Source organism: Chanos chanos, chromosome 1 (assembly GCF_902362185.1).
Source record: "Chanos chanos chromosome 1, fChaCha1.1, whole genome shotgun sequence".
In the NCBI taxonomy this organism is placed as follows: domain Eukaryota; kingdom Metazoa; phylum Chordata; class Actinopteri; order Gonorynchiformes; family Chanidae; genus Chanos; species Chanos chanos.
The window spans coordinates 49,334,726-49,360,895 of NC_044495.1; the positions used below are offsets into that span (position 1 = coordinate 49,334,726).

General features: G+C 41.6%; 1 protein-coding gene across 1 annotated transcript in view; it reads right to left on the minus strand.

The window, feature by feature from the left end:
• Positions 1 to 23,529, minus strand: part of pde4d (phosphodiesterase 4D, cAMP-specific) — a 65,244-nt gene extending 41,715 nt beyond the window's left edge. The window contains exon 1 of the mRNA XM_030768068.1: positions 23,273 to 23,529. Within this exon, the coding sequence (XP_030623928.1) occupies positions 23,273 to 23,529 (257 nt within the window). The remainder of the gene's footprint in view (positions 1 to 23,272) is intronic.
• Positions 23,530 to 26,170: the final 2,641 nt, after the last annotated feature.

The following is a 26,170-nucleotide window of genomic DNA, read 5'->3' on the forward strand; positions in this document are numbered from 1 at the left end:
ATGAGATGTATGTCTGTTCTTTGAAAAATCATTCCTCAAAATGTCAAACTGTATTCCAGAGCTGAACTGATACACATCTTCTGAGAAAACACAGTATCTGAATAAACCTCTTTAGAACCTTTTCTGTGAGTGTGTTAACCATAAAAAACCCTTCTCAAACACATATAGTCATCCTACGACACATGCATCTCACAACATACCACTCTTTCTGCTTTCTTAAGAGATTAGACATTTAATCATTACACTGTATTGACTTTCTCAAGGATGGTTTTCTCAAAGCTAAAAGGAGGTACACTCACACACACATGCATATATATGTATATACATAAATATATTGGGGTTTTTTTTACATGTTTTTAACATTCACGGCAGTTGCTTAATACAGCTCTTCGGAGCCAGCAGCCTGGAACATGCAGCTTGGCTTCCTAGCAACTGAACCAAAGATACAGATGCTTGTACGCCTGGCAGGAGAATGAGAAAATCCACAAGAGAAGCTATGCAATGCCGAAATATACTTTCTTTGACATGTTTTATGATTTGTGAAGCGGTTTACATAATAATGCGAAACAAAAAAAAGAAGAAAAAAGAAAAAGGAAAAGAAAAAAACCAAAGCAAACTGATACATAATTCTATGCCCTGGGCAGCTTCATACACAGGCAACAGGAAACTGCATCAGTATGTGTGGTAAAACTATTCCAGCAGCTAGCTATGACTAACAGGTAGCAATTGACAGACAGCAGTCAATGTCTTTCACTGAATGTAAAAATCATTTGGTGTAATTACGGCTGACTGCAAATAGGTAACACCGGTTACACCGACTGCACTATTTGTATTAATTTAGTGACCTAGCCTTGGGCCTGAAGAGCAAATTAGACCGCTGGAGTCGAAAAACCAAACATTTGCAGAGCTGCTGAAAAATATGTTATGTATGTGGTTAAAATACTTAAAACCAGATTTAAAAATGCAAACACACATGCTTCTTGTATGTTTCGTACAGATTAAAAATAGGTTAGGGATAGCTAGGACCAAATTACTGCGTTCATTTTCCACTGACAGCCCAAGAGCGTGTCCTGTTCTGATTAGATTAGTACAGCCTCTCTAATTTGCATTTGATTTACATCCTCATCTATGAATCAACTCAGGCGTTAAATGTTAGAGCAGACGGCGAGAAATGCCTACTCCTCTACATCTCCCCCAATGGCAGGCCAGAGGACTGCCAAAACCGCTACCGATACTGATCATCAAGTGGCACAAACTGCAAACAGACTCACACACACACAAACACACACACAAACACACACACTCACTCTCATACATGCACACACATGCGCACGCACACACACACACACACACACACACACACACACACAAAGACCCTCACTCTCATACACGCACGGACACACACACACACACACACACAGATCTCGTCATCCCTCTAATTTACAAACAACCAAATGCTGCTCTGGACAGTTTTTTTGACAACACGCTCAACTCACCAGATCCAGGAGTGTCTCCTAAAGGGAAAGTTACTGAGGTGCATCATCGTCTTCTCACGCACCCTGTGATTACGACCCGGCTTCATTGAGTGACGAGCTGACCTTTCTCTGTGATCCTCCTCAGAAACACTGAACCAAACACACTCCTCACACAGAGGAGCCTCCCATTACTCCATCCAAAACAAATCAAACCATACTCTTACTGCAAACTATGCCCTGCACAGCCATCCTGGAGCCTCCGTCACTCCCCTCTTACCACGGGGACACATATCTGTGTCTAACCACAGGTTGCCCACACCATCCTGGGACAAATAAAAAAAAACATCAGCCCCGGCAAGAGTTATGGTAATCCTATTATATGACGGTAGAGAAAAACGCCATCGCAGTAAACCCGCTCTAAAATGCAAGCATAAATGCTGTCAAAATTTTGAAAAAAAAAGAAAGAAAGAAATAAAGAAAGACTATGTGTCACTGAGTTGAAGTACGTGTCTGCTCTCTGATGAAGTGATACAAGCATCCACCCATACACAGCTTGACTTTCTTGTCATCACTCCCTTTTTTCCCGAGGAATTCTTCCAGCGCAGATTGCAAGGGGGGGGGGGGGGGGGGGGGGGGGGGGGGTGTAAAAAAAATCCCCAGTTTTACATCCTCGTGACAAACTCAGGGTCTCATGTTTTCTTTTTTCCTTCTTCCTGTAGCTGGTCTGCGTTTCCGAGGCCAGGGAAAGCACGCAAGAGGAGAGTCCATCTAAGCAGTGACGAAACCCTCTCCTGTCTCCAGATAACCGGTCATTCAGTTTTGCCAAGACGGGTGAGGGAAACATATTGCGGTGTGGATGCCTCTCTCTCTCTCTCTCTCTCTCTCTCTGCTATGCAGTCACTTCCAGTGGAGTCACTGGGCCATTCTGACGCGGTAATGAGTTTGCCTGCTTGCCCTCCTGTACTACAAGCTAAAGCCTATTGATCCTCTTAGAGCAGCTGGCTACCCCTAACTTATCAAGGTGCAGTCTGCTGGGAGACAGCGTGGTGCGAAGGGATTGCTGATGTAAGAAAAAAAAAGTTTTCCATTAATGCACTCTGTGTGTTTCTTCATACTTTGATCTCTTCTCTTCTCTTCTCTTCTCTTCTCTTCTCTTCTCCCCTCTTCTCTGCTATTCTCTCTCTCAACTCTTCTGTAACCTTTAATGACAGTGGATTTTACTCTATTCTTGCATACAAACCCCATTCTGTCACATTCTCTATTTCATAAAACACTTCATCAGTTCTCATTTGTGAGTCGGTAAGTTTGCACTGTCCCCTCATCTCATCCATAGCTGGGGACAAAACAAACACAAACCCAAATCTTTATCGCCTCACATCATCTCTTTTTCTGTCACTCACGTGGCAAGAAAATGATGACAACATTGGCAATAAAGTAAATAAAATGTACTGAGAGCATGAATCTGGATACTACATTAATCACTGTCAATTCCACAGACCAACAGAGTTACTCAAACATGTAAAAACAACCCTGGAAAATAACTCTTCCTGCGTTATTTTCAAAATAGGAGTGTTTTTTTTTTTTTTTTTTGCTCTTAGATATGAAGGCTAACCTTATGAAATTTTTAACTGATGAATATTTTGGTGGAGAATGTTGTGTCCATGACAGGTCAAAGAGGGCGACTAGTCCACTCTGAGTACGAAGCGCTCATCCTTTCTCTGGCAGGCAGCCAGGAACAGTGGTCTGAAAAACAGGATCCAATCGTGTCACTTACATGCATCCTGGTCAAAACAGACGTCAGCAATTGGTTGACTTCTGCCAAAAAACTCAGTCTGAATTGTTGAGAAAAAAATTGTGTGTGTGTGTTCGTGTGTGTGAGCGAGATAAAAATTTGTTTGTGAGGAGTATATCAGACTTGAATAACCGAGCGCCCGCTGAGGTCTAATACACTCCGATAAGCAGTAAAATTCATTCCGTTAATATGGTGAGATAGCCAACATGTGCCGAACTTCCCGGCTCCCTGAGCCCAGACAATGGCAAGGGACATGTCACCACAGCAATTAAATCGGCAGAAAAAAACCTCTCAAGATATGCGCAACTCATTTAAAACTAGGAACACCAAATAAAGCGCTACCTCCCTTCACAAACAAAAAATTCATTCCCCCCCCCCCTGTACTTTACTGTGAATGGCAGTTATGTGCGAAAGAAAGCAATGAACAAAACGATTCGCTTAGAAGAGAAACAGGACACTGGGCAGATCCATTCAAGGAATTTAACTGATAAAATGTAATCGGATTAGAGTTATGAAGGAATCAAAATGACATTTTAAAATGCCAAATGTAGCTTTCCCACATTCATATTGTACAGTCCATGCACACAGAATAAAATAGTACTCAATCAAACCCGGTGGCAGAGTGTTGCGGTTTTATCCCATAATGCCCTGTTAATACAGACTACCTTCCTGTGAAACGAGGCAAGAAGCGCCTGAGAGCATTGCCTAAAGAGTCCATTTATCAGCAAAGTGCGTTCTCCAGTAAGGAGTCGTGAAGAGAGAGAGAGAGAGAGAGAGAGAGAGAGATCCATCACTCCTGGCTTGTAGTCTAATCACTCTGAAGAGTGCTCACTCATTCAGATAATTACCATTAGACAAATACATCTAAATATCTCTAGAAATATAGGACAATGTTCTAATTGCCAGACCTTTAGTTACTATAATCTACTCTCCCGACCTCATACTCCAAACGTGTTCTAATCTTTTTGGATATACTTTACATATACTTGCCTATACTTGAGTATTAATTTTCTTCAACTGGACTGCCATTTGCGATTAAACACGTCTGAAACGTCTGAAATGGTTTCACAAAATTACAGCGTTATTGAATAATGTTTCACGGATTAACGAATTATCTGAATTACGAGCGTCATAACTGCGTTCCCTGAGAGTTAGCGCAGACGGTAAACTGGAAAACATCAATGGTCCGTGACTGTGAGCAATACCAAAGCGCCATCTGTCACTTGGACTATTTTTTCGGGCTAATTCAGTGCACTAGTCGGAACTGTGAAGTAAATGAAATGAACACTAACGTAAACAGTTTGTGGTTTGTATCTGCGTGGACGATTAGAAATGCCCGGTGTTCTGACAACGTTACTTTTCATACAGACTCCCCGTGGGCTTGCAGCCCATCTCCCATAGCACCCAGAGCTATCGCCTGCTGCGTTACGCAGATCCAAAAATAGATCTTTTTTTTCTGCATTGCACCAATGTTTCTGTCGTTTTCTCGACGTTTATTTATGTTCTCTCGGAGGTGCAATCCGCAGTTTTACTCTAACGAATCTGATCATCAAGTGGTCTACTAATGTTTCTTATGAACAGTGTACACTAGATTATGTGGTGTTCAGGTACAGAAAGTCCCACGTTACTTCACACACTCGTGTAACACGACGAAAGACAGGTTTGTTTTTCTTCATTTCAGAGTGTTACACTTACGCCAGAAAACACGAACAGTCAAATCGTTGTGATTGTTCATACTGTTAAGAGGCTGAAACATTTTCATGTGTTGTGTTATGAGTAATTCTGGATATCTGAGATTACTGTGTATGCATGCATGTATGTATGCATGTGTATATCATTATATTCTATGTACGTATGTACAGTATATATCATTCTACTTGCCTGTTTGTGTGTGTGTGTGTGTGTGTGTGTATGAAATAGGCTATACATTGTTAAAAATGCATATATGTATATGTGCATGTGGGCAGACAATGATGGTTAGACATGGATGGATAGATAGATAGACAGACAGACACACACACACACACACACACACACACAATCAGTCCACGTGAATAAACCTGACTGTTGAGGCTTCAGTCAGTCATGTCTTAATACAGGAGAAAGGCTGTTTTATCCAAACTCTGTTTTGTTTTTGTTTTTTGTTTTTTTATAAAACATGCATGTTTTCTGCTCATTGTTCCCTGTGGCTCTGTCAAGCAGCTCTAATTACTATGCATGTACTCTTTCGCTGCAACATTGATCATTTGCATGAAAATTCTCCAGCACGCCACACCACTGACGTCATCAAAACATCATCTGTCACCTCATAGTGTGAAAATAAAAGTTATAAAATTATTTACACTGGGCTGAAGAAAAAACCTAGCTGGATGTCTTTGTTTCAGAACACCACTGCAGCAAATAAAATGATGAATAACTCACGCCAGGAAATTATTTGCATAATTGAAACGAGACGTGTCGGCCGACAGGTCATGTGACTATTGTTGTTTTCCTGCAAACTGAATTGTGTAATTATTATGAAAACATAGCATAGCACCTCACGCTTAGGTCATGCTAACCTGTGCCGCCAATTAGTGACGAGAAACAGCTAGCCTCCAAGTGATGGGCCCAAATCTGATCCATATACAGTATGTTAAAAAAAATGTTTACAGGTCAGTTATAATTAACTGTCACATACGTTTAAAAAAAAGTGATAGGCTGCAACTAAAAGAGAGTATTTTTGACAGTTTAAATGTGATAACAGCCAGGACCAGCAATGCGGCTGGGAAACAAACAAATAAAGAGATAAAAATAAACTAAAAGGTAGTTTGTGTTGCACACAAACAGCTTCAGTGACATTTAGAATGTTAAAAGAGTTCGAAAATAAACACCGGTGAAAATGGAACAGATTAGAACTCATAATGATAACTGTGTTTGTGCGGGTGTTTGTTTTGTGTGTGCGTGTGTGTGTGTGTGTGTGTGAGTGCGTGTGTGTGTGAGTGAGTGAAAAAAATCAATTATTTTCATAATACTGTGAAATCGTGACAAAAATTCCAGCCCCTGCATGTCTGGGTTTCTCAGAGCGGTGAAGTGCTCACATCATGTCTCCCATCAGGAGGAGTTCTGACACACTACCACGGCGCCGTTAAAAAAGACAACCCTTTGGGGGTGGAACATGGGTGTGCCCAAATGTTTTCGGTTACATAAGCAATACAGAAACCCTTGAGTGTTTTAAGCTCTGCACCAAAGCAGCGAGGACCTCTATGCATCCCCTGCTGTGTTAATGTACCGGTGCTATGATTTGTGTGGAACCCTTATATGGTGACAGGTACCAAGTCCTGACATCATTCCAGAACATGAAATATTTAGGATGGTCTAGACTGGAAAACTGAGGGCAATGTCAGGACTACACTGTCATTAATAAAAATCACCAGGTGCTCCTAATATTATTACAGTAGTGCCTTATGGAGGAGTAATACCTGCTTCACTTAGAATTAGTTTTTAGAATCTTTAATGTGTATATGTATCTGTGTATATATGTATATGTGCATGTTTAATCCTATCTATCTATCTATCTATTGATTTAAGGTGGTAGATAGATGATGTAGAGAAATAGAAAGGTAATTGCACACAGATAGACAGTTAGAGAGGTATGCGTGTATGCATGTGTGTGTGTGTGCGTGCATGCGCATGCACGCGTATGTGTGTGTGTGTGTGTGCGTGTCGGTTTCATTGTTGATCGTCTCTCTCTCTCTCGGACTGTAAAGGGGGACTTTGGCTACAAAGAATGTTGGATTCCCAATGAATTTTGAAAGAAACATTTAGGACTACAGAGCTATGCTTAGACAAGGATGCTTGAATTTGGCTCAAGTTTGCACTAAAACACAGCTCGAACAGGCAATTTGAAATGATTACAGTATTTGAATCAACCTCCGCATTAAGCTGATGGGGGTAAAGCAGAACTATATACTTTACATAACAAACCCCTTGTCCAATCAACATGGTACTTCAAAACAAATCAGACAAGGCATTAAAAGTGACCATTTCAAATGAACCTAACATGAGTTATTTGCAGTCATTTCCATTCACATTAATAGACAGGACACGTAAAGAGGCATTATGTAAGAATGTAAAGTGGCCACTATCTGTAGAAAGCTGACTGAGAGACATTCTATAGTTCACCCCCCTGCTTCAACCCCACACCTACACCCAAACACCATTGTCAGTCATAAAGTCTCCAAAAAAGTCCACCCCCCCCCCCTCCCCCCCAGCCCCCGCCTCTGGCTGTGATTTTCAAAAGCGTTTATTTCCAGCTCATAAAACTCAATACACTGCCAATTTGCCTCATGTGATCTACCATGTCTCATCTATGTCTGTTGTCATTTATTTATTTATTTTTCCCTGTGATTAATTAGGCTGAGGCATATTGTACCTGTTTCCCAGTGAGGCCTGCACCTTGAGATGTATCGCCGGGGAGAGAGAGAGAGAGAGAGAGAGAGAGAGAGGTAACGCAGATTTTTGTGGGTGTCTTGAGGCAGCAGGGATAAAAATAGGAGCATTATGTAATGCCTGGAGAACTGGAGGGATCATGGTCGAGGGTGGACATGCTAGGGAATCAATGAATGTGGACACTCTCAAAACCGGTGCCACACGCGATTATTATTATTATTATTATTATTATTATTATTATTATAGAGACAACTGTCTTCCATATTTTTCATTCTTCACTCTCTGATGTCACTAATGTCATTGTTTTTTTGGGTTTTTTTTCCTTTTTTGTGACGCCGACGTGATGTGATGCGATTTTTTCACTTTGAAAGGTTTTAAATATTCTCAGGCACAAGTCATTTTGAGATGATCACCTTTTGTGAAAGCATAAAACCCATTACCAAGTGTTCCCGTGCTTCGATTATAATAAAATAAGAGGATGTGACATTTTTCTCGGGAGTAGTCGGCAGTTTCGATCTGAAGGAATCTATTCTTGGAGATGAAAACACACCCTGAACCTGAGCCTCAGGGAGTTGAGATTTCAAGTGAATTAAAATAAATTTAAAATTATTCCTGAGTAGCAATACCTGTCACATACTACAGACAGCGTTTCTTCAGCTCATCAAACCACTCTGTTCTTCCCATTTCTGTCATTCTTCCACTCTTACCATCAGTGTCTGTACCAGGAAATACTCTTTAAAATTGTCCATTTTTGTCACTCATGAGTTCCCAGACGGCCACATCCAGGTCTCTTTCGCTTTTGCTGTCATTAGTATTAGGGAAAAAACAAAACAAAACAAAGCAAAACAAAACAGCAAAAACTACAATCAGCTGCTATCTAATATCCTCCTAACAGATACTTAGATATGACCTTAGAATCTGGAGGAGTGCACTCACTTCTCCGTTAAAATGGGGGGGGGGGGGGGGGGGGGGGGGGGGGGGGGGGGGGGGCTGTCTCTGAATGCTTTGTAACACTGTAAAAAAAAAAGAGGCACTAGAAAAAAGAGGCAATGTATAAAGGAGGCAACAGATTCTTAATGTGAAGCATCACTAGGATGAGGGGCTGTTTTCTCTCACTTTCATGTTGTCTTTTGATCTCTCTTGACTATTTCTCATCACAATCTCAATTTCCCATGTATTGCCTTCGAATTTCACTTTTCTTTTTTCAGCATTCATCTCACACATACAGCAGTGGAAAAAAAAAAATCAAAGTGTCTACAAAATCGATGATGAATTGATTACCAAAATTTAGAGGAAGAGAGAGAGAGAGAGAAGGTAAGGGGTGGAGACTCCAAAGAGAGAATATATATGAATGTCATGACTAAGAAATCAGGGTTTACGAGGCTGGAGTGTGTAATGAGGAATCTTATGCAAAGTGAGCGACCAAAATGCATAGGGGACCAACTCCAGCCCCTTCGTGCCTGACCAAGTGCTGCTGTACCACTGGGCTCGGTTTGGACTGCAGTCTGTCGCGTTCTCACTCTCGCTATTGATCCCAGCTCTGATTGCACCTCTTCACCGCCTGATCGCAGACGAGTGAGAAAATTAGTGTGGGCAGTTATTCATCATTTTAACAAACAGGATAGAGACAAAACAGCTAAAGAATGGAACCATATCAGGCAAGCTATATCAAAGCTACGCTCCCTTAGCGTTCGAAAGGTATCTGAAACGGAGATAATCAGTGGACAACACTGGAAATCATTCAGCAAAACAAACGTTATGAATTTTCTTCCTCTGCCGCAAAAAAAAAAAAAAAAAGTTTATTTATGATGACTTATGCAACACCGCAAACCAGAGAAACATTTTGTTAGAACGTGTGGGCTGAGGCCTAGAGCACACACAAGATTTCATTGGGGGCTAGTGCATCATGGGATCATGGGTCATGTTTGGTTTTCATCTTCTCTTTTCTACAAAACGAACCTTTTTTCGCTCAGTACAAACTCAGGACATTCGGCATGCATGTTAAGAACCACAGCAGCACACCCCACAGGGCCACTAATTGGCCCCATGGCTGTACAACAGGGGCCATGTAAAAATGCCAGTCCTTGAAAGGGCACCAATGCTAACCTTGCCAACTGACCAACAAACAGAGAGCGAGATAGAGAGAGGGAGAGAGAGAGAGAGAATTGGCACAAATATTTATATTTGTTTTATTTATAAACCTGGGCTGAACAAATCTGATACCACGACAATGATTCTCATTCGGTTTCACCCCCCCCCCAATTCCTTTCTTTCTTTCTTTCTTTCTTATTTATTCATTTATGTTTTTATTTATTCATTTTACAGAGACAGCTTCTAAAACCTTGGATGCAGAGGTCATATCATTTTAATCCTATAATCTGTTTATTTATCTCTTCCACATGATTATTTGTCTTGCGCTTGCCAACTATGGTACTTTTAAACAAGAAAACATTGCTATTCACAAAAAAAAAACAGCTTTTGAGTTTTATATGACTCTAAAATTTATAACTCTAACATTTCTAATACATCTCAGTTCATTTCAGTGTATTTTTAGGTCTGTAAACATTACATAAAAATGTCTGGCAGTGAATATCCACTGGTTTTATTTGCCAGGCCTGGCTGCTCAGCTATAGTAGATTGTCACACTGTGACAGTTTATATCAGTGCCTTTCCATTTTCAGTCTTTAGTATAGGATTTTATAGCTCTCCTCTGGTTATTAGACAGCATTATTAACATTGTTCATGTTTCAAACTGCTCTTCAGAAAATAAAATAAATCACGAAGTGAGCTACGCTAACCTAACCGAACTGCAAAAGAAGATTTTGACAAGCACACTCACGTTCTGCCCATGGAGGAAATGTGACTGCCATAAAGGTGAAAAATTTGAGGGGGGGGGTCTGGGGGCAAAGTCCATTGGCTTCCATGGCTGAACAGTATAAAACATGAAAACTAAGCCAACTGGCGGCAAATGTAATTCTGGAAGTCAAACAGCGCTATTATCTATTGATCCGTCGGCCCGTCGGCCTGTGTATCGAACTGCAACTCTTTATCTGTAAAAATGCAGATTCATTCTAAATCATAACAATAAAAAATGCCTTGAGCAGATGACTGACCGCCTGCGTGTGCTATTATTAACAGCCACAAACAGCTGTACTGACATCCGACGTTACATTAGAGGGGAGCTCTACACACATAGAAGAAAACTGATGAATTGGTTATTAGACGTCATGAGCTGATTTGGTCCATAATTTCCTCCCAGTTACACTAAGTCAGATATCTATTCATTTTGTTTAAAGAGCCCCCCAAAAAAAAAAAAAATTGTACATGTGTTCAGTGAGGGGTTGGGGCTCTCCTCCATCAGATGGGATTATCCCTCCGCGACGGAAAGGAAAGGTGGATGTGAAACGCTCTTTCATCCAACGGAAACAAGTGCAATACAAACAGAAAAATCAATGACGAAGCTGAATGCATCAAGTAGCTGCTGACGCACGGCACTCTAATACCTCTTTCGCCTCTTTTCTCTTCTCCTTCCCACATCTCCCTCTCTCCCTCTCTCTCCGGATGCCCAGATAAGCCTCCTCCTTTTTTTTCTTTAATTGGAGCATAAACCATTGGTGGTGTACCAGCTAGGTTTTAAGATCTATACAACACAGAGCAAAATGCACTTTACTAATTCCAAGCCTCTGAAATCGTATTTGAATCATAAGTAATTGAGAAGACACATGGTGGCATAAATATTATAATCTCCGAAGTCTGAAACGTCATATATTATTTATCAAACCAGCACACTTAAGCATCTAAAACTGGAGCTGTTCCATAGCTGTGTTCATTTATCATGCGCTCTGACAGCGCACCATATTTGACAGATTTCATTACTCTGAGGGGAAGACTCCAAGTCTTAAGTCAGTGCTATTAAAAAAAAAACCCCAACTATTTAGCTGATATTTAAGAGCATGTGGGGGTAACAGTTATGCAAAGAAATAGTGTAAAACAGAAATCAGAATATATGGTATGAAAAACTGAAGTTGAAGTATACTCTACGTATACTCCCTCAGAAATTGATCTAATTAACTGCGTTTGCTGATGGTTAAAAAACAACACTACATATAATTATCTGAGAAAGAAATCTAAGATCTGAGAAACCTTAACAGCTGTCTACACCACGTCATGGTTCTCTAATAAAAAAAAAAAAAAGAAAAAGAAAAAAAAGCAATCGGTTCTTTATTAGCAGTAATTTTTTACATCTTTCATATTTACAGCGAATGACACACATATATATTACTCCTTGAGGGGATTTTTTTTCTCTGTTTTTCTTTTTTTTTCTTTTTTTTTTTTGGCTTGTGTCTCTCTCTCATTCATCATTCATCTTAATGGCTCCATCCCCTTTACAGCAGCAGCGGGGAGGACAGCTCTTCTCTGTCTAATTAGAGGGCATGGCTCTGCATTCTTGGCTGGTCTGAGTGTCACCGTACTCTAATCATTTGTTTATTCACTACTATACATCCTCACTATTGGCTGTTGAGCTTCCTGTCATTGACGTTCCAGCCAAGACTCAGGAATAGAGAGAAAGAGAGAGAGAGAGAGAGAGAGAGAGAGAGAGAGACAGATGGGTTTGAGTTTGGCTCTAATCACTCCCTGTGTCTCTCCAGTCTAAAATGCCTTTAGCTGTCCAGTATGCCTTTTACAAGACACAGTGGGAAGGCAATCTCCTCACACCACGCAGAGCATGAATTATATCCCGGTCTTTCTCCGGATCGCACCATGCTTGCATTTTCCTCTCCTGCTTCCCCAGATGCTTGCACAGGCTTAATAAAAGACAACCCTGGTGCCAAGAAAAGATACTTTCTCCCATTGTTATGAATCTTTGAACATCTCTAAATAAATAACTTATGTATAAATGCCAACGGGAACAAATATAATATATATATATATATATATATATTTGCTCTTGGTGTCTCAGGCATATATATATATATTTATATATATATATATTTATTTATATACACATGTATATAAAAACAACTGTCCTGTAATATAAAGATCACTGCACTGTTTTTCCCATCCTCTTAAAAGGACGGATCATCCTGCCCCTGCCTGCCCGCGATGTTTTTGCAGGCATTATAAAGCACTGTGGACTTTTGCTAAGCCTCCTCTCTCTCTCTCTCTCTCTCTCTCTCTCTTTTCAACAGACACTTTCTCCTTCCTACCCCTGGGAGCAGTTCCTGGGCTGCCCAGACACTCTTAGTGGTGATAAATATCCTCTTTAAGACCAAACGCGACTCCTGGGACTGGACCGCGTCTCTCTATGACGTTAAACGCTGCAGTTTAACAAGCCTCTCTGACTGAGGGAGAGCAAGCCCCAGATTTACATAATCCAGATCTTTCTATACACACATGCACATGCACATACACACATACAGAGAGAGAGAGAGAGAGATGCACAGAAAAAGAGAAAAAGAGAGAGAGAGCGGGAGGGAGAGAGAGAGAGAGAGAGAGAGAGAGGCGTACACACACACACCCACACACACACACAAACTACTATTTCACATGGTAACTACATCAAGCTCATCCTAACCTCCCTCCAACATTCCTCTAAATAAGCACATCTGTTGTTTCACTGATATTCCAGCTCACCAACTGGGTCTCTTTCCTGTCTCACCCAGGCCTTTGGGTCTGGACTGCCAGTTCTAGTTTGTATGCGCTTCAGAATACAATCTGTGCTCTTCTGAGGATAAAGCCCTGAAATGGTGTCTCATTCTAATATTACTTATTTGCAATAAAACATGACGAGAATGCTTGACTAGCATTAGAAGCGTCATTAGGAAGCACACAGGCTAGACAGAATCCGGTAAAACAGTGTCTGGTGACGGATGACTACCCCACCCTAAACGATTCATCCATCAGGGTTCTGAAGTGGTGATACTGAGATCTGCTTGGAGGCATTCGACAAAAAAAAAGAACAAAAACACACCATGGCAACGCTTTATCAGCATCGCAACCTTTTCCCGACCTTCTCTCCTGATGTAAAGCATTCATCTTGGCCACCTTAACAGAGATCCCTGACAGAGATACAGGTAATACCCACCCAGTCCACTCAAACCATCATCCCTCAAAACATCGTCCTCCTACCATGAGCTGCGGTAGGTTATTGCTTGTAGATGTTGTTGACCTTTGAAAAAAAAAAAATCACAATGTCCACATTTGGAATGGATTCAAAAAGAAAAAAAAAAGGCACACGGGTTGATGTCAGACTGTTCTACAATAAGCACAGATTCTTACTGAAACAAACTGCGCCCTTCCATCGTGTTTTACGTTCGTAAAGTGTTACCGGCACGACGCTTAAACCTTTGAGGTTCAACCTAAACCTTCATGACCGAAAGGACACTTTAACAATTCACCGCGGTCCCTCTTGGCCTTCGTATCACTCCAACGACCTTCTAAAAACAAATCCCTGATGGAGCAGTTGCTGTGACAATAAGTGGCCTAATTTGTAGTGGATATGTAGCAGCTCTTTCAACTTTCGCCTCTGACTTTCTTGATCCTTATGCTCACAATCACAGGGACTTGGCTGAAGAGTGCGTCTGGTGCTGAAGTGCCAGGACTTCAAATAACAACTGACCCTCTCTACTGTAGTGAGTGAAACGCATTGCTGTGCCCACAGGGGACTCAATTAAATGAAAAGCATCCATGACTTTTTCACATCTGGTCCATTCTGACATAACTTCATGCATTTCTGCACCTGGTGTCTCAACAGTTCACACTAAGGGTGAACGCGTGACTGCTCCACCCTATTATGACTTAAAATGCCAATAGACTACAAACACGTTTTTGTTTGTTTGTTCTTTGCTACTCACCATGGAAACCGCAGTAAATGAGAACTGTATGTTATGACATTTTACGACGCCGAATCTCCGCAGACAATTTTCTCATTACAATACAACAAAACTGGTGGGGGAGAGAGAGAGATTAATGTATGCAACCAGCAACCTCTGGAATAGACTAATTCAGGTAATATTCCTCTTTTCCCCTCGTTGTAAGAAAGACCAACTGCAAACAAAGGCAAATTAACTTCTAAAAATAGGTTCCCCCATGTGGAATAAGATCTCGTACATGGAGCGTGTCAATATGCTTGGCAGAGAAGAGGATGAGGCAAATACTCACGATAAATTTCACCACCTCATTTATATCCAACAATTTTCTCTTCTCCTTCTCAAATGTGTATCCTTGCAGGCACCAGAGACAATGATGATTGAATCTTACCGCTTAAATTTTGTAATTGAATGTTTTACATTCCCCGTAAACCTACTCACTGGGAAATCGACATATTCAAAAACAGAAAAGGTACATGTAACGTCTTTGTTTTTAGTAAAAAAAAACAAAAACACTTTTCTTCATTGGTTTGTACATTTGTACACAGGATTCTCTCTGTCAACGACAGGACTGTATATCTTCAATGAAAATGACATTCTAGTCATAAACGTGGACTGTTTGATTACAGCTTATTTTCTCAGTCAGTCACACAGATGGAAGAGACATTCTGATGACCATATTTATGGAATAATTACTTTCGTTAACATTCTCAGATGCTTTCCAACTACACACACGTTGAAGAAAAATAACCATGTTTAATCAGATTCACTGTTCTCCCTTCAAAGCTTATGTCTGCTGTCAAGTGCTCAGCAACTTCTTTCCTGTTTTTTTTTTTCCTTCTCGTTCCCAAATGAACAGAATGACAGCATATTGATGGAGAGCGTTCTGAATATCTTTTTCCACCCACACGTCTTCCTTCCGTAAGATTCCGTTTCCTTTGGGCGTTCAGTGCACAGATATCAATATTGATATCATATCTGACAACGTTTGTTTGCGAGAATACACTGTGTTGGTTTATGCTGGTAACTCTTCCTCTTATCAAATGCAGTCGAACTAAACATCCTGTCCTCGCACTGTGATGCTAGCTTTTAACAAAAGCAAAAAAAAAAAAAAAAAAGACAAAAAAAACCAAAACCCCCAAACTAGCACTTTAGACTGATTTCCTTTCAGGCAGGGATGTTATCAGTTTTATCTGTGTCCTTGGAGAACACTGACTTCTCCAACTGATATTTATTTATTTATTAGATTTGTTCCTGTTATTTTTCAAATTTTTACAGATTCTGTGACTAGACGTGTCTCACTTTAAGATGGAATGCCACAGAATGCTGGCTAGGCCATGTTTGTGTTGCAAATCACCTGAAACGTGACAGCCAGCCCAGCAAGCTACCAACAATCAATCAAATGCCCCAGAAAGGTCTGAGTGTGGCCAATAGCATGCGAGCTTCACCTGGTTAGTGTGTTAGCACTGTTTCCCTTAGACTAAATATCGCTTAAGCAGTACGCCAAACGTATAATACAAGTCCACAGAGTTTTGTGTCAAGCAAAGAGGAGAACTGACCTCAAGGCACAAATGCAATTCATTCCACAAAGAAAAGCAGTGAGTTTATGACTTCATTAGCACTGTTTATTAACGACTAACCACCAGGAGAGAAAACCGTAGACTGACAGAAGGTTTGTTCTATTTGTACAAAACATAAAACTGATAACGAACATAGCGCGCTTCCTATTTTGTGTCTAGCTTTTGTGTCTACTCTCACTACTGTCCTGAGGCATCAGTGTCACTATTATGTAAACAGAATAATAAACACAACCTCTGAGTGCTGCACGCATAGTCAATCAGGACCAGGAGGAGAGAGTGAGCTGCATATTTTAATCAGGCGATTAAGCAGACATCTAACCTCTACTAGGCACCCCAGGAGTAGAGGTGCACATCAATTACCACCACTGCAACCGATCCTCGATTTTTTTCCCTCCCCTTTCGTTTTCTAGCCTTCATTATCCAATAAAACAGGAAGGGGGGGAGGGGAGCAAAAAAAAAATCGATTTAATCACTGAACCTCCTGAGATAACTGTGCACCAGGATAATTACACACCAGCACACAGAAATACACATACCTGCATGCAAACACATTTGGCCTGCTATTACGACAACAACAACCCCCCCCCCCCCCCCCCCCCCCCCCCCACTCATCACGATATAGAAAGTCGTAGCAGAAAATGATCAAGGAGAAACCTGCGCACTACAGAGAAGAATAGATCTCTCCACATCTGAAGCAGTAGGCTTTTAATTGGATGGTTCATTTCAGACATCTGCGCTGCCATTGGGCTGTCGGCTTTAATTCCACTTCTCTGCTAAAGCAATGATGAAAGAGGCTAGGACTTCCACAACCTAATTCAGTCTCTTCTACATTCAGCCCCCATTCTGAACTTGGCCAGGGCATGCCTCCTCCATCTTCTACCTAGAACAGGTTTTTTTTTTTTTTATGTTCCATGCATTATGCAACAAAAACCGGTAAGAGAAAATGGTGCTTACTGTTTAACCATAGGGCAGGATATTGGCGACTGAAGGACATTTTGAGGTTGTCTGAGTTTCATGTGGCGTGGGAATGAAAGGATTCGAGAGAGCTCGAGCCACGTAACAGGGAGAGGGTTTTTTTTAAGCAGTCAGCAGATCTACTTTTCACGAAACCTTCGGATCACAACGACACGCCGCTGGAGAATCATATCTGATATTTTCCAAATGCCATCTCCGGTGCAGTGAGGGATCCAGCTGTGAACTTGAGGTAATTGAAGACACTGGGGTGCTTCAAATCTACTGCACACCAAGGCTTTTCTGCTCGGATCGAAAACGTTGCTAAGGCACAGTGGGGAAAAAAAACCTTCGGCTTCGGTTTTAATCCTTTGAGAAGCTCTGAGAAGCTGGGCTCAATGTATTTGCCTGCGTGTGCAGGGGAGAAACGGTCATCTGTTCACTGGTGCCCTTCTTGTATTTCATAAAGAAAAAAAAATATCGAAAAAAGAGGACGTTTCTGCACATGTTGCACTGTACACTTTCAGTGTCAAAGTCCAGAATCACTGATGTAATTCTGACATATTAGCGCCGTATTTGCAAATGCAATAACATGACCACTTTACAGATAGGCTGATTAATAACTGATTGAGCAAATTGCTGGTTTTACTGGGAGTTCGAAATTTGCATGTAAAAAGGTTTTAGTAAATCAGGTCAATAGTACCTAAAAGTGGATGAATTACAAATCCTCTCATTTTGATCTGTTGCTATGACATTCTGTTATTAACAGAAAGAAAGCAATTCTCCCTCATACCTAAGTTCTCTCACAGTAGAACTTGATCACAGAGTTTAGGTCTGTCCATGGAGGCATGCTGTCGAGACTGTAACCTTCTTATGTCTACAATGAGATAAACACCAGATAGTGATAAAAATCTCATCAAAACCAACATCATCTCATCTCAGCATTTTATTGTTCAATAACGGTTACTCCATTTCCCTCTGACTCGTTCATGACAACAGACAAGTTTTATTTCCATATATGGACAAATGAAGACGTTGGCATAGAACAAAGGTTGGGATGGTCGCTCTGTCAAACCAGAGCATCTCAGTTCTCCAACAAATGCCAAGAACAAAGGATTCTAGCACCATGGGGGCATCCGATCTCATTTGGCTACTGCTTAATCACCCCGCCAAAAAACCTTTGAAGGAGCTGCAGAACATCTGGACTCCAAGTGTCCATCCTTCCCTCCGACAAAATTCATTAGAGTCAAATTTTTCTCTATATGGGACTTGGTTCTCAATGTGAGACCCCCCCCCCCCCCCCGACCTCCAGAAATAGATAAATAAATATACAAACAAATAAATAAATACATAAATAATGACTCTTTTTCTGAGAAAGTGACACTTTAGTATTAAACAAAAACACATTAAATAAGTTATCCAAATGAAATGACTCATCACATTCTTTATCCTCTGTGAAACAACGTTTGTGACCACGTTACCCGCACATAGTTCTTTTCACAGTCACTCTTGTTTGCCAGAGCTTAGCTGCTTTTCTATTCTGAATCATCTGGGTGCGCTCAGAGTGTTTCTTGAATTGATTAATCATTCAGAAGAGACCGGTTTTAATTTTGTCCTTCATTTGCATGTATCTCAACTCTATTTCCTGTTCATTACTAGGCAAGTAAGACAAGTGGTGGTAGTGGGGGTGGGCGGGGGGGTTGGTTGTTATGGAATAAATGTCATTTGAATTATTACTCGTAATAAATATGCCTAGAGACTGCAGATGTGTGACATGATTATCAGGCACAATAGCTTCAGTAAATCATAGTAATTAGCAATGACCCCAAGCTCACTGAAACCAATAGAAATATCGCATTCACTTAAGGTACAGCAGTATCGCCTGTCACTACGACACTGATTGTTTTGGTAAATGTAAGGCTTATGGCACTCATTCGCTGTCATCAATCATACATACTATTAAACCTTTGGGGAGGGTTGCAGAAAGCAAAAAGAACATATTGTATGTGTGGTCTCCAGGAAGTACAGCTGTTTGCAGACTTACATTCTGTAATTAGTAAAGTTCCCTGTGCTACATTTCTATAAAAATTACATTATGCAAATGACTCCATTTCAAATTTTACTGTAGTGAGAGACATCCTCAAGCATGTGTTTGGTGCAGTGGCAAAAGCTTTCATAATCTCAAGCCTGAAATCACCAGATTGTTACTTTTCCCTTTCTGAATTTTAAGTCCGGAGCCTGTTTTGGGTTCTGGGTTTCAACCAACCCCCCCCCCCCCCCCCCCCCCCCCTCCAGGATACTTTCTCTCTCTCTCTCTCTCTCTGCCTTCTGCAAGCGATTGAAAAACTAATTGTATCTTTAAGAGATGCCGGTCCCTTTGATTGAGGCTATTGCTTCCCGTTTGCACACCAGTAACGCCCACACAGTCCTCCCAACGCAGAGAGCCAGGCGCGCGAGCCTAGTCGCGGGCTGGGCGAAATTTGCCGCAGTGTTTCGCCGTGCCGTTAGCCAAGACATGAATGCGGTAGCGTACGCAGGTCACCGACTCCTTTGACTCTGCCGCTTTTTGCTTTAGGCCCTCGCCTCCCACACAAACCCTTTCTCTCTCTCTCTCTCTCTCTCTCTCTCCTCCCTCTCTGGCACTTTCCGGACTTTTCTGGACTGCACTAACTACCAAGTACATTTGCACACTCATTCCTCGTTGAACTTGCACCTCTACGTGTCCTTTTCGAGTTTATAGAGGCGGTTATTATTCAATCCTGTGAGAATTTTCCTCTGATGAAAAAAAAGAAAAAAAAAGAAAAAACCCCACGAATGAAAAACGAAATGAAAAGATCGATTGTATGAGCCACTGGAGATATCAGAAGCGCGTCCGTATGTCTTTTCATAGACAAAGTTCTCTTGGTTTATTCTGTTTAGATACTGAGTGATTTGGAAGTGGGAGTAATGAACTGAAGTAAAGGTTGACTCCCCCTCAGTTGCCTTAGGCTGTGAGGCAGAGAGAACACAGGATCAGTCATCTGCCCGGTTCTGTGCGAGGTCAACCAACCTCTCCTTCCACTACTTTAAGCACAGAATCTTACATCACACATCACACAGCAGCAGTGTATTCCCAGCCTCACAGACCTTCCTGAGATAGTCCTCCAAGAAATGTGTCCAGTTCAGGTAATGACAAACAAGGCAAGCTGTAGGGGTGGAACTCTGTGTGTGTGTGTGTGTGTGTGTGTGTGTGTGTGTGCATGCATGCGTGTGCATGTGTGTGTGTGTGTGTGTGTCACCTAGAGGTTTTTTTTTCGTTTGAGAGACTATGTCACTTTGAGGACTTGACAAGGTAAAAACTGAAGAAATAACTTCATTTTTAACCTCCAGGAAACAGCATACAAATGCAAATGTAGGAGTACTGCTTCTCTGGTAGCATGGTAAACAATATGCTAATTAAACAACACTGATCTCCCTGGAACGGCCTAGCATTTGACTATGCAAGTATGTTTTTGTTTTGCAAAATCATTTCAAAATACAAATTAATGAAAGTAAAATGAAGTTACTGTAGTGAAATCTAGAGTGACTTCTCATTGCTGAGGATGTGTAATGACTAATATTTAACAACTGCTTAAAACACTTCATAATCCCACCTGAAGTTCTATTTAGTTCAAGTAATTTGAACACTATGATAAAAAAGCATATAATTACACTACTATTACACCTACACCTTATTTTCATTCATATGGACATGTTGCGTACAACTATATTAAGAGATATCACATGAACAGTCTCCAACAATGTTAGATGTATCTTTGCTTGTACTGAGGAAAATGAAGGAGGAACAGAAATATTGCAGCGTATTCTGGAGTTTGGAAAAGCATTGAATATCTTTAGGAGAGACTTTTTGTCTTCCTGTACTCCACACAGAAGACAGACAGAGATGAAACGCTTTACAATGCTGGTTTGAATAAACATATTCCGACCCATGTAACACTTCTCCGTCATCTGAAAACCTAGGCCGCCTGATTAAGTTAAAGAAACGCACGCTCGCAGACTCTAAAAATGTTAGGTCTTTCCATGAAACCAGCGGGACAGAAAGAGATTAATTTAAACGTAATTGCGGCTCAATGACGATCAATCTCTGACAAACGGTGAAATATTGTCTTTTGTGCAGCTACCATCTGTCATCCTTCAACAACAGCACACACATTTATTTCTGCTCCCCCAACACCCTTGAGAAATGCTCCCCTAGCGAGCGGTGCCCAGGGCTCCATTAGATTTGATTGATAACATCATTTTGCCGAGCCGTTGTGAAATAGCACGGCGCCTGGCGTTAAGGTTCGCATCCGAACCTTTAGACTCGTAAACAAATGTCAACCGAATATCCTCCTCCCTCTCTCTCTCTCTCTCTCACTTTTTCTTTCTCTGCGAGAGCAGGCATAAAACCAATCTTGTTAGGTTCTTTCAAACTTTCTCATAAATCCACAAAATAAATAAACAAATAAATAAAATTATCCTCAAAAAATATTCCGCTGTCGACATAGTGCTAATAATTAGCTGCCTTTAGGCGGTAACTCATATTTGATGATAATGATGGGTACTAATGAAGTATCTAATGGTCCCATGAGCATAGCAATCTACCATCTCAGTTTCACTGGTTTGGTCCCTCAGGCCAGACTGTGACGTACTGGAGAACATACCGCAGTGGGGAAGGGGCTCAGAAAGATTCCAGTCTGAAAAAATCCTACAACTCCTCAAATGCGACAGAAATTCTAATACAAACATAACAAACCCTTTTTTTTACCTGTTAACCTAACCATTTAACCTTTCATGTTCCTACCACAAAAGCTATACAGGATGTTTTAGTGATCACAGACACAGACATAGACACAGCATACAGGTACAGTATAAACTCTTACTCTTCATATAATATATATGGGATCCTAGAGAGTACATACACAGAGAGTATATACATTTCTTCATACAAAAAATTGGAGAATTGGAGAAAATTGGACTCGTGAAGGTGGTTATGAAACGTGCAACTGATCGGACAAAAATGCCGAAATGAAAATTTAATGACATTAGCACTGACAACGTGATGAAGGACGCGATGACAGTATCCAATGTTGGCTTGTTTGCTAAAGGCAAAATGGAAAATCTACGATACAGATAAGACAGAACATCCAGAACCAAAAAGACCTTCCAGCTGAGAGAAGCCAAACGTTTCAGAATCCTGAGATCATTTTTCTCTTTTTTTTTTTTTCCTTCTGCAGCCTGTCGGGAAGCAAGCTTGTGACACTAATCCCAACGCTGTGTGGGACGGTGGGTAAGCAGTGTGAAATTACTATAGGACTGTGGAGGCCAATGGAAAAACCCACACAGGACTCCAATAATCTCATTTTATCTCACCAAAAAACAATTAGTTCCATCACTTCTCGTTTTTTGGGGAGGGGGGGTGGGGTGGTGGTGGTGGTGAAGATGGAACACGTGGGAATGAGGAGCAGAGAATGTCACAGAAAAAAAAGAGGAAAAAAAAGAGTTAAACTGGAATGGAATTATACTCTCACAGTGAAATGAGAGAGGACCCTAGGCTACCCCCCCCCCCCCGCCCCAACCTCTCCCTCTCACCCCCCACCCACCCCCCCTCTGGGAAGGACGTAAATAGGTAAAAAAAAAAAAGTGCATTTATATGCACATTATTTAATCAGAGGTGGTTGCACGAACACATGCGCCAGGTGTCTTAACAGAGAAGCGGCATTATGAAAGGGGAGCAGAAGCATTACCATTTGTTTGCTGGTCACAGAATAATGAGCAATTCTGTCATGAGAAAAGCTAACCCTCTCTCTATTAGAGGCGCTCGGGTCCACGAACAAAGCAACCGGTAACGTTTACACGGGTGGGAAACGATGCCAACAACGGTCACGAACAGAAGGACCCTGTTTATTCGACTGTAACTCTTTCTTTTTCTTACTAGTGCAAAGATGAGCAGCATGTTCAAATTCAGAAATCATAACCAAATACAAGACGAGAGCACATTTCAAGGGGAAAATAATGTATTCAAACGCTGAAAACAAACTCCTTCAGAAACACTCTCTGAGCGCGGTCGGTGCGTGATCGTGAGCGTGTGCATGTCGAGCCAAAGTGAGGAGGAGAGGCGCGTGTGTGGCGTTTCGCCGAGTCGGCCAGGTTCCCTACCATGTGTGCGCAACGGTGAAGCGTCTCTGCTTGTGAATGTTGTTGTTGAGGAGCATCCTCCGGAGGAGTCGAGGGGAGTTCCTGGGAGACAGGCGGGGAGAGATGGAAGACGGGGACCGGCGGTGATGCCTGGGTCTCTCCTGCTGCAGCAGGTTCTCCCGCAGTATCTTTACCAGGTCCTCGTTCAGTCCGGCGTGTTTGGGCATGGGGGGCACGGCCAGGGTGTCCTGGTGGCCCACCGTCCCTTGCTGGGCCATCCTGTCTCGCCTCTCTTTGCCGTCTCCGAATCCAATACCGTACGGCGAGGGAAAAGAAAACGCTTTTAGTCGCCGCTTCCCCCCGTAGCTTCCTCTGAAGCTACTTAAGAAAAAAAAAAAAAGAGGGTGTGGGGAGAGCGTATTAAAAAAATAAAACGCGGACTGAATTTGTAAAAAAAAAAAAAAAAGGAAAAGGAAAAAAAAAAAAGAAAATAGAGAAAAAAGAAACTGTCCAGCGTGGAGGAGGAGAAGAGGCGTGCTCTCTTGTGAGGACTGCTCCTGAGTGCCGATGGTTCGCTGAGAGACGAGCGGAGAGAGCGGAAGGAGGAGAGAAGAGAGAGGACTTCCCTGTCTGCGGCTTCACGCGGAGCTCTGACTGCAAGCTGTCGCTCCGATAAAGAGCCGCTGGAAGTGTGCGAGGACTCTAACGCTGCGCCTCCCAGCCCTGTGCCCTCCTCTCCTTCTCTCCTCCTCTCCTCCCATCCTCTCCTTAGAAATCCTGCGCTTGCTTCAGGGTGGGGAGGGGGAAGCGTGTGCATGTGTGTGTGTGTGTGTTTGTGTGTGTGTGTTTTGTGTGTATGTGCGTGAGTGAATGAGAGTGTGTGTGTGTGTGCGTGCTTGAATGCAGATCTTAGAGAGGGAGGCTAATTCCTGGATTACTCCCCAGTTCCTCTGATGTACAGTAATAAAATGCACAGTGTTTGAACAACCCTTGACCTCTGCACAGCGATGAGCGAACCCGTCTAATATTCTATACCCCGTGGCCCTTCAGACAAGTGACGACACACTCCAACTGATGCAGTGTGCCGAGTATGCAAGGGAAGAAGTGCTGAAGAGGATTCCGGAAAAACAGATAAGGCGCTAGGAAAAACTGATTCTCCTCCCGTCGTTTTGCGTTCTGTTTGGTAATCCTCTCTTTCTGTTTCTCCTACTTGGCATTCTTAGGACTTCCCCTTCTGTTCTGTCTGTCCTCTCACTCTGCCATCTCCACCTCATAGTCCTCCCATATTAGAGGTAGGAGGAATGGAAAAAAATAAATAGACGAAAAATAACCTGCAGGTACGGGTACACGCCCCCACCCCCCAAGCCCACTGAATAGATGCACGATAAATAATTAAGTTGGAAAAAAAAAGACATTGCCTTTTAGTCAATAATGGGGTCAACAGATGCGGTGAATGGCTTATTTCATTCTATGGGTTGAATTTGTTATTTGCTTTTATGGCGAGGAGAAAAAAAAAAAAAAAAGCCCATTCTAATGGTGTTGGCTGCGCTGCTGCAGAGGTCAGTCGACATCGCTCTCCCTCTTTTTTATTGATCTCTTCACCGCTGTGAGTGTGTGCGCATAGACACCAAAACATCAACTCATTCCCTCTCAATCTGATAAAACACAGCTCAGTATCAAATGCCACCAAAACAAAAACACAAAACAAAAAAAAAAACCAACATCTGAAAACAAATCAGGCTAAATGAGAACCGCTGATCCCAGAACAGTGTGTGCCTGGTAGGTCCTGCCACATTTGCTCTGCACTACAGTTCATTCAGTCTGCTGTCACTTTGCCAGACAAAACAGGGCCCCACTGCAGTTTCCTAAAGGGTCCTCCATAAATATAATGCGTATAGACAACATGACAGCATCCTGGGAATATTTGGCATTCTCATGTTATAGTCTACAAAAGGTCAAACGGAGGGTTACATTTGGATATGAATTATACTTTCTTTTTCTTTCTTTCTTTCTTTCTTTCTTTCTTTCTTTCTTTGTCTGTCAGTATGTTTGTTTTTGACAGCAATAGAAATGTAAATCAATCATATTTGTGCACAAGCTCAAAATGATGGCCAAAGACAGTCGAAAAACACAAAAGCATCTAGAAACAGCCTCAAAAGCATACTACAATGGTCCTCTCTGAAATACTGCTGCTTTCTGCAAAACATGATGCAATTTACAGTCTCCATTCTGTCTGTCTTTCTTTCTTTCTTTCCTTCGTTCTTTCTTTCTTTTTTTCTTTCTGTCATTATCTTTTTTCCATCTCCACTAAAATAATCACTGTTCTATTTACCTCACTTTTCTCTTTCAGGCCTCTGTGCAGTGGATATTAAAGAGAGGTTAACTGTCTCTCCTATGATTTGGTTCTCTCAGAAGTCTATGAAAGAGAGCAGATAAGACCAGTTCATTTATGAGGGCATGGGAAATTACAGAGCTGTTTCTGATGGAGCTGATTGCGGGGCAGATTGACTAAGTGTCTTCGTCACGAACATGTGGTTAACGCAGGAGAACTGTTTACAGCTCAGCACTGTTTAAGGTGGAGCACTTTTTAAGGTCTTTCTGAATCACTCTGTTACTGGTTAAGTGCTCAAATCCAATTATATGAAGGGACAAGGGAGAGGAGGATTCTAATATCTGCTAAAACTCAATGAGCTAAACTGAGCCTGAGTAAATGGCTAAAGTAAACTATGCAACAGACAAACTTCTACGCTGATGGTGTATTTGTCCCCGGGGTATATTTTGTAATTATCCATCCTCTTGATTCTGTCCACACGGTCTGACATGGACTCTTTCTTCATTTAACACTGGAGAATTTGCTGCCCTAAATCAGTCATGCTTTGCATAGCTAAAATCCACATCATCACATTTTTCATGTGACCA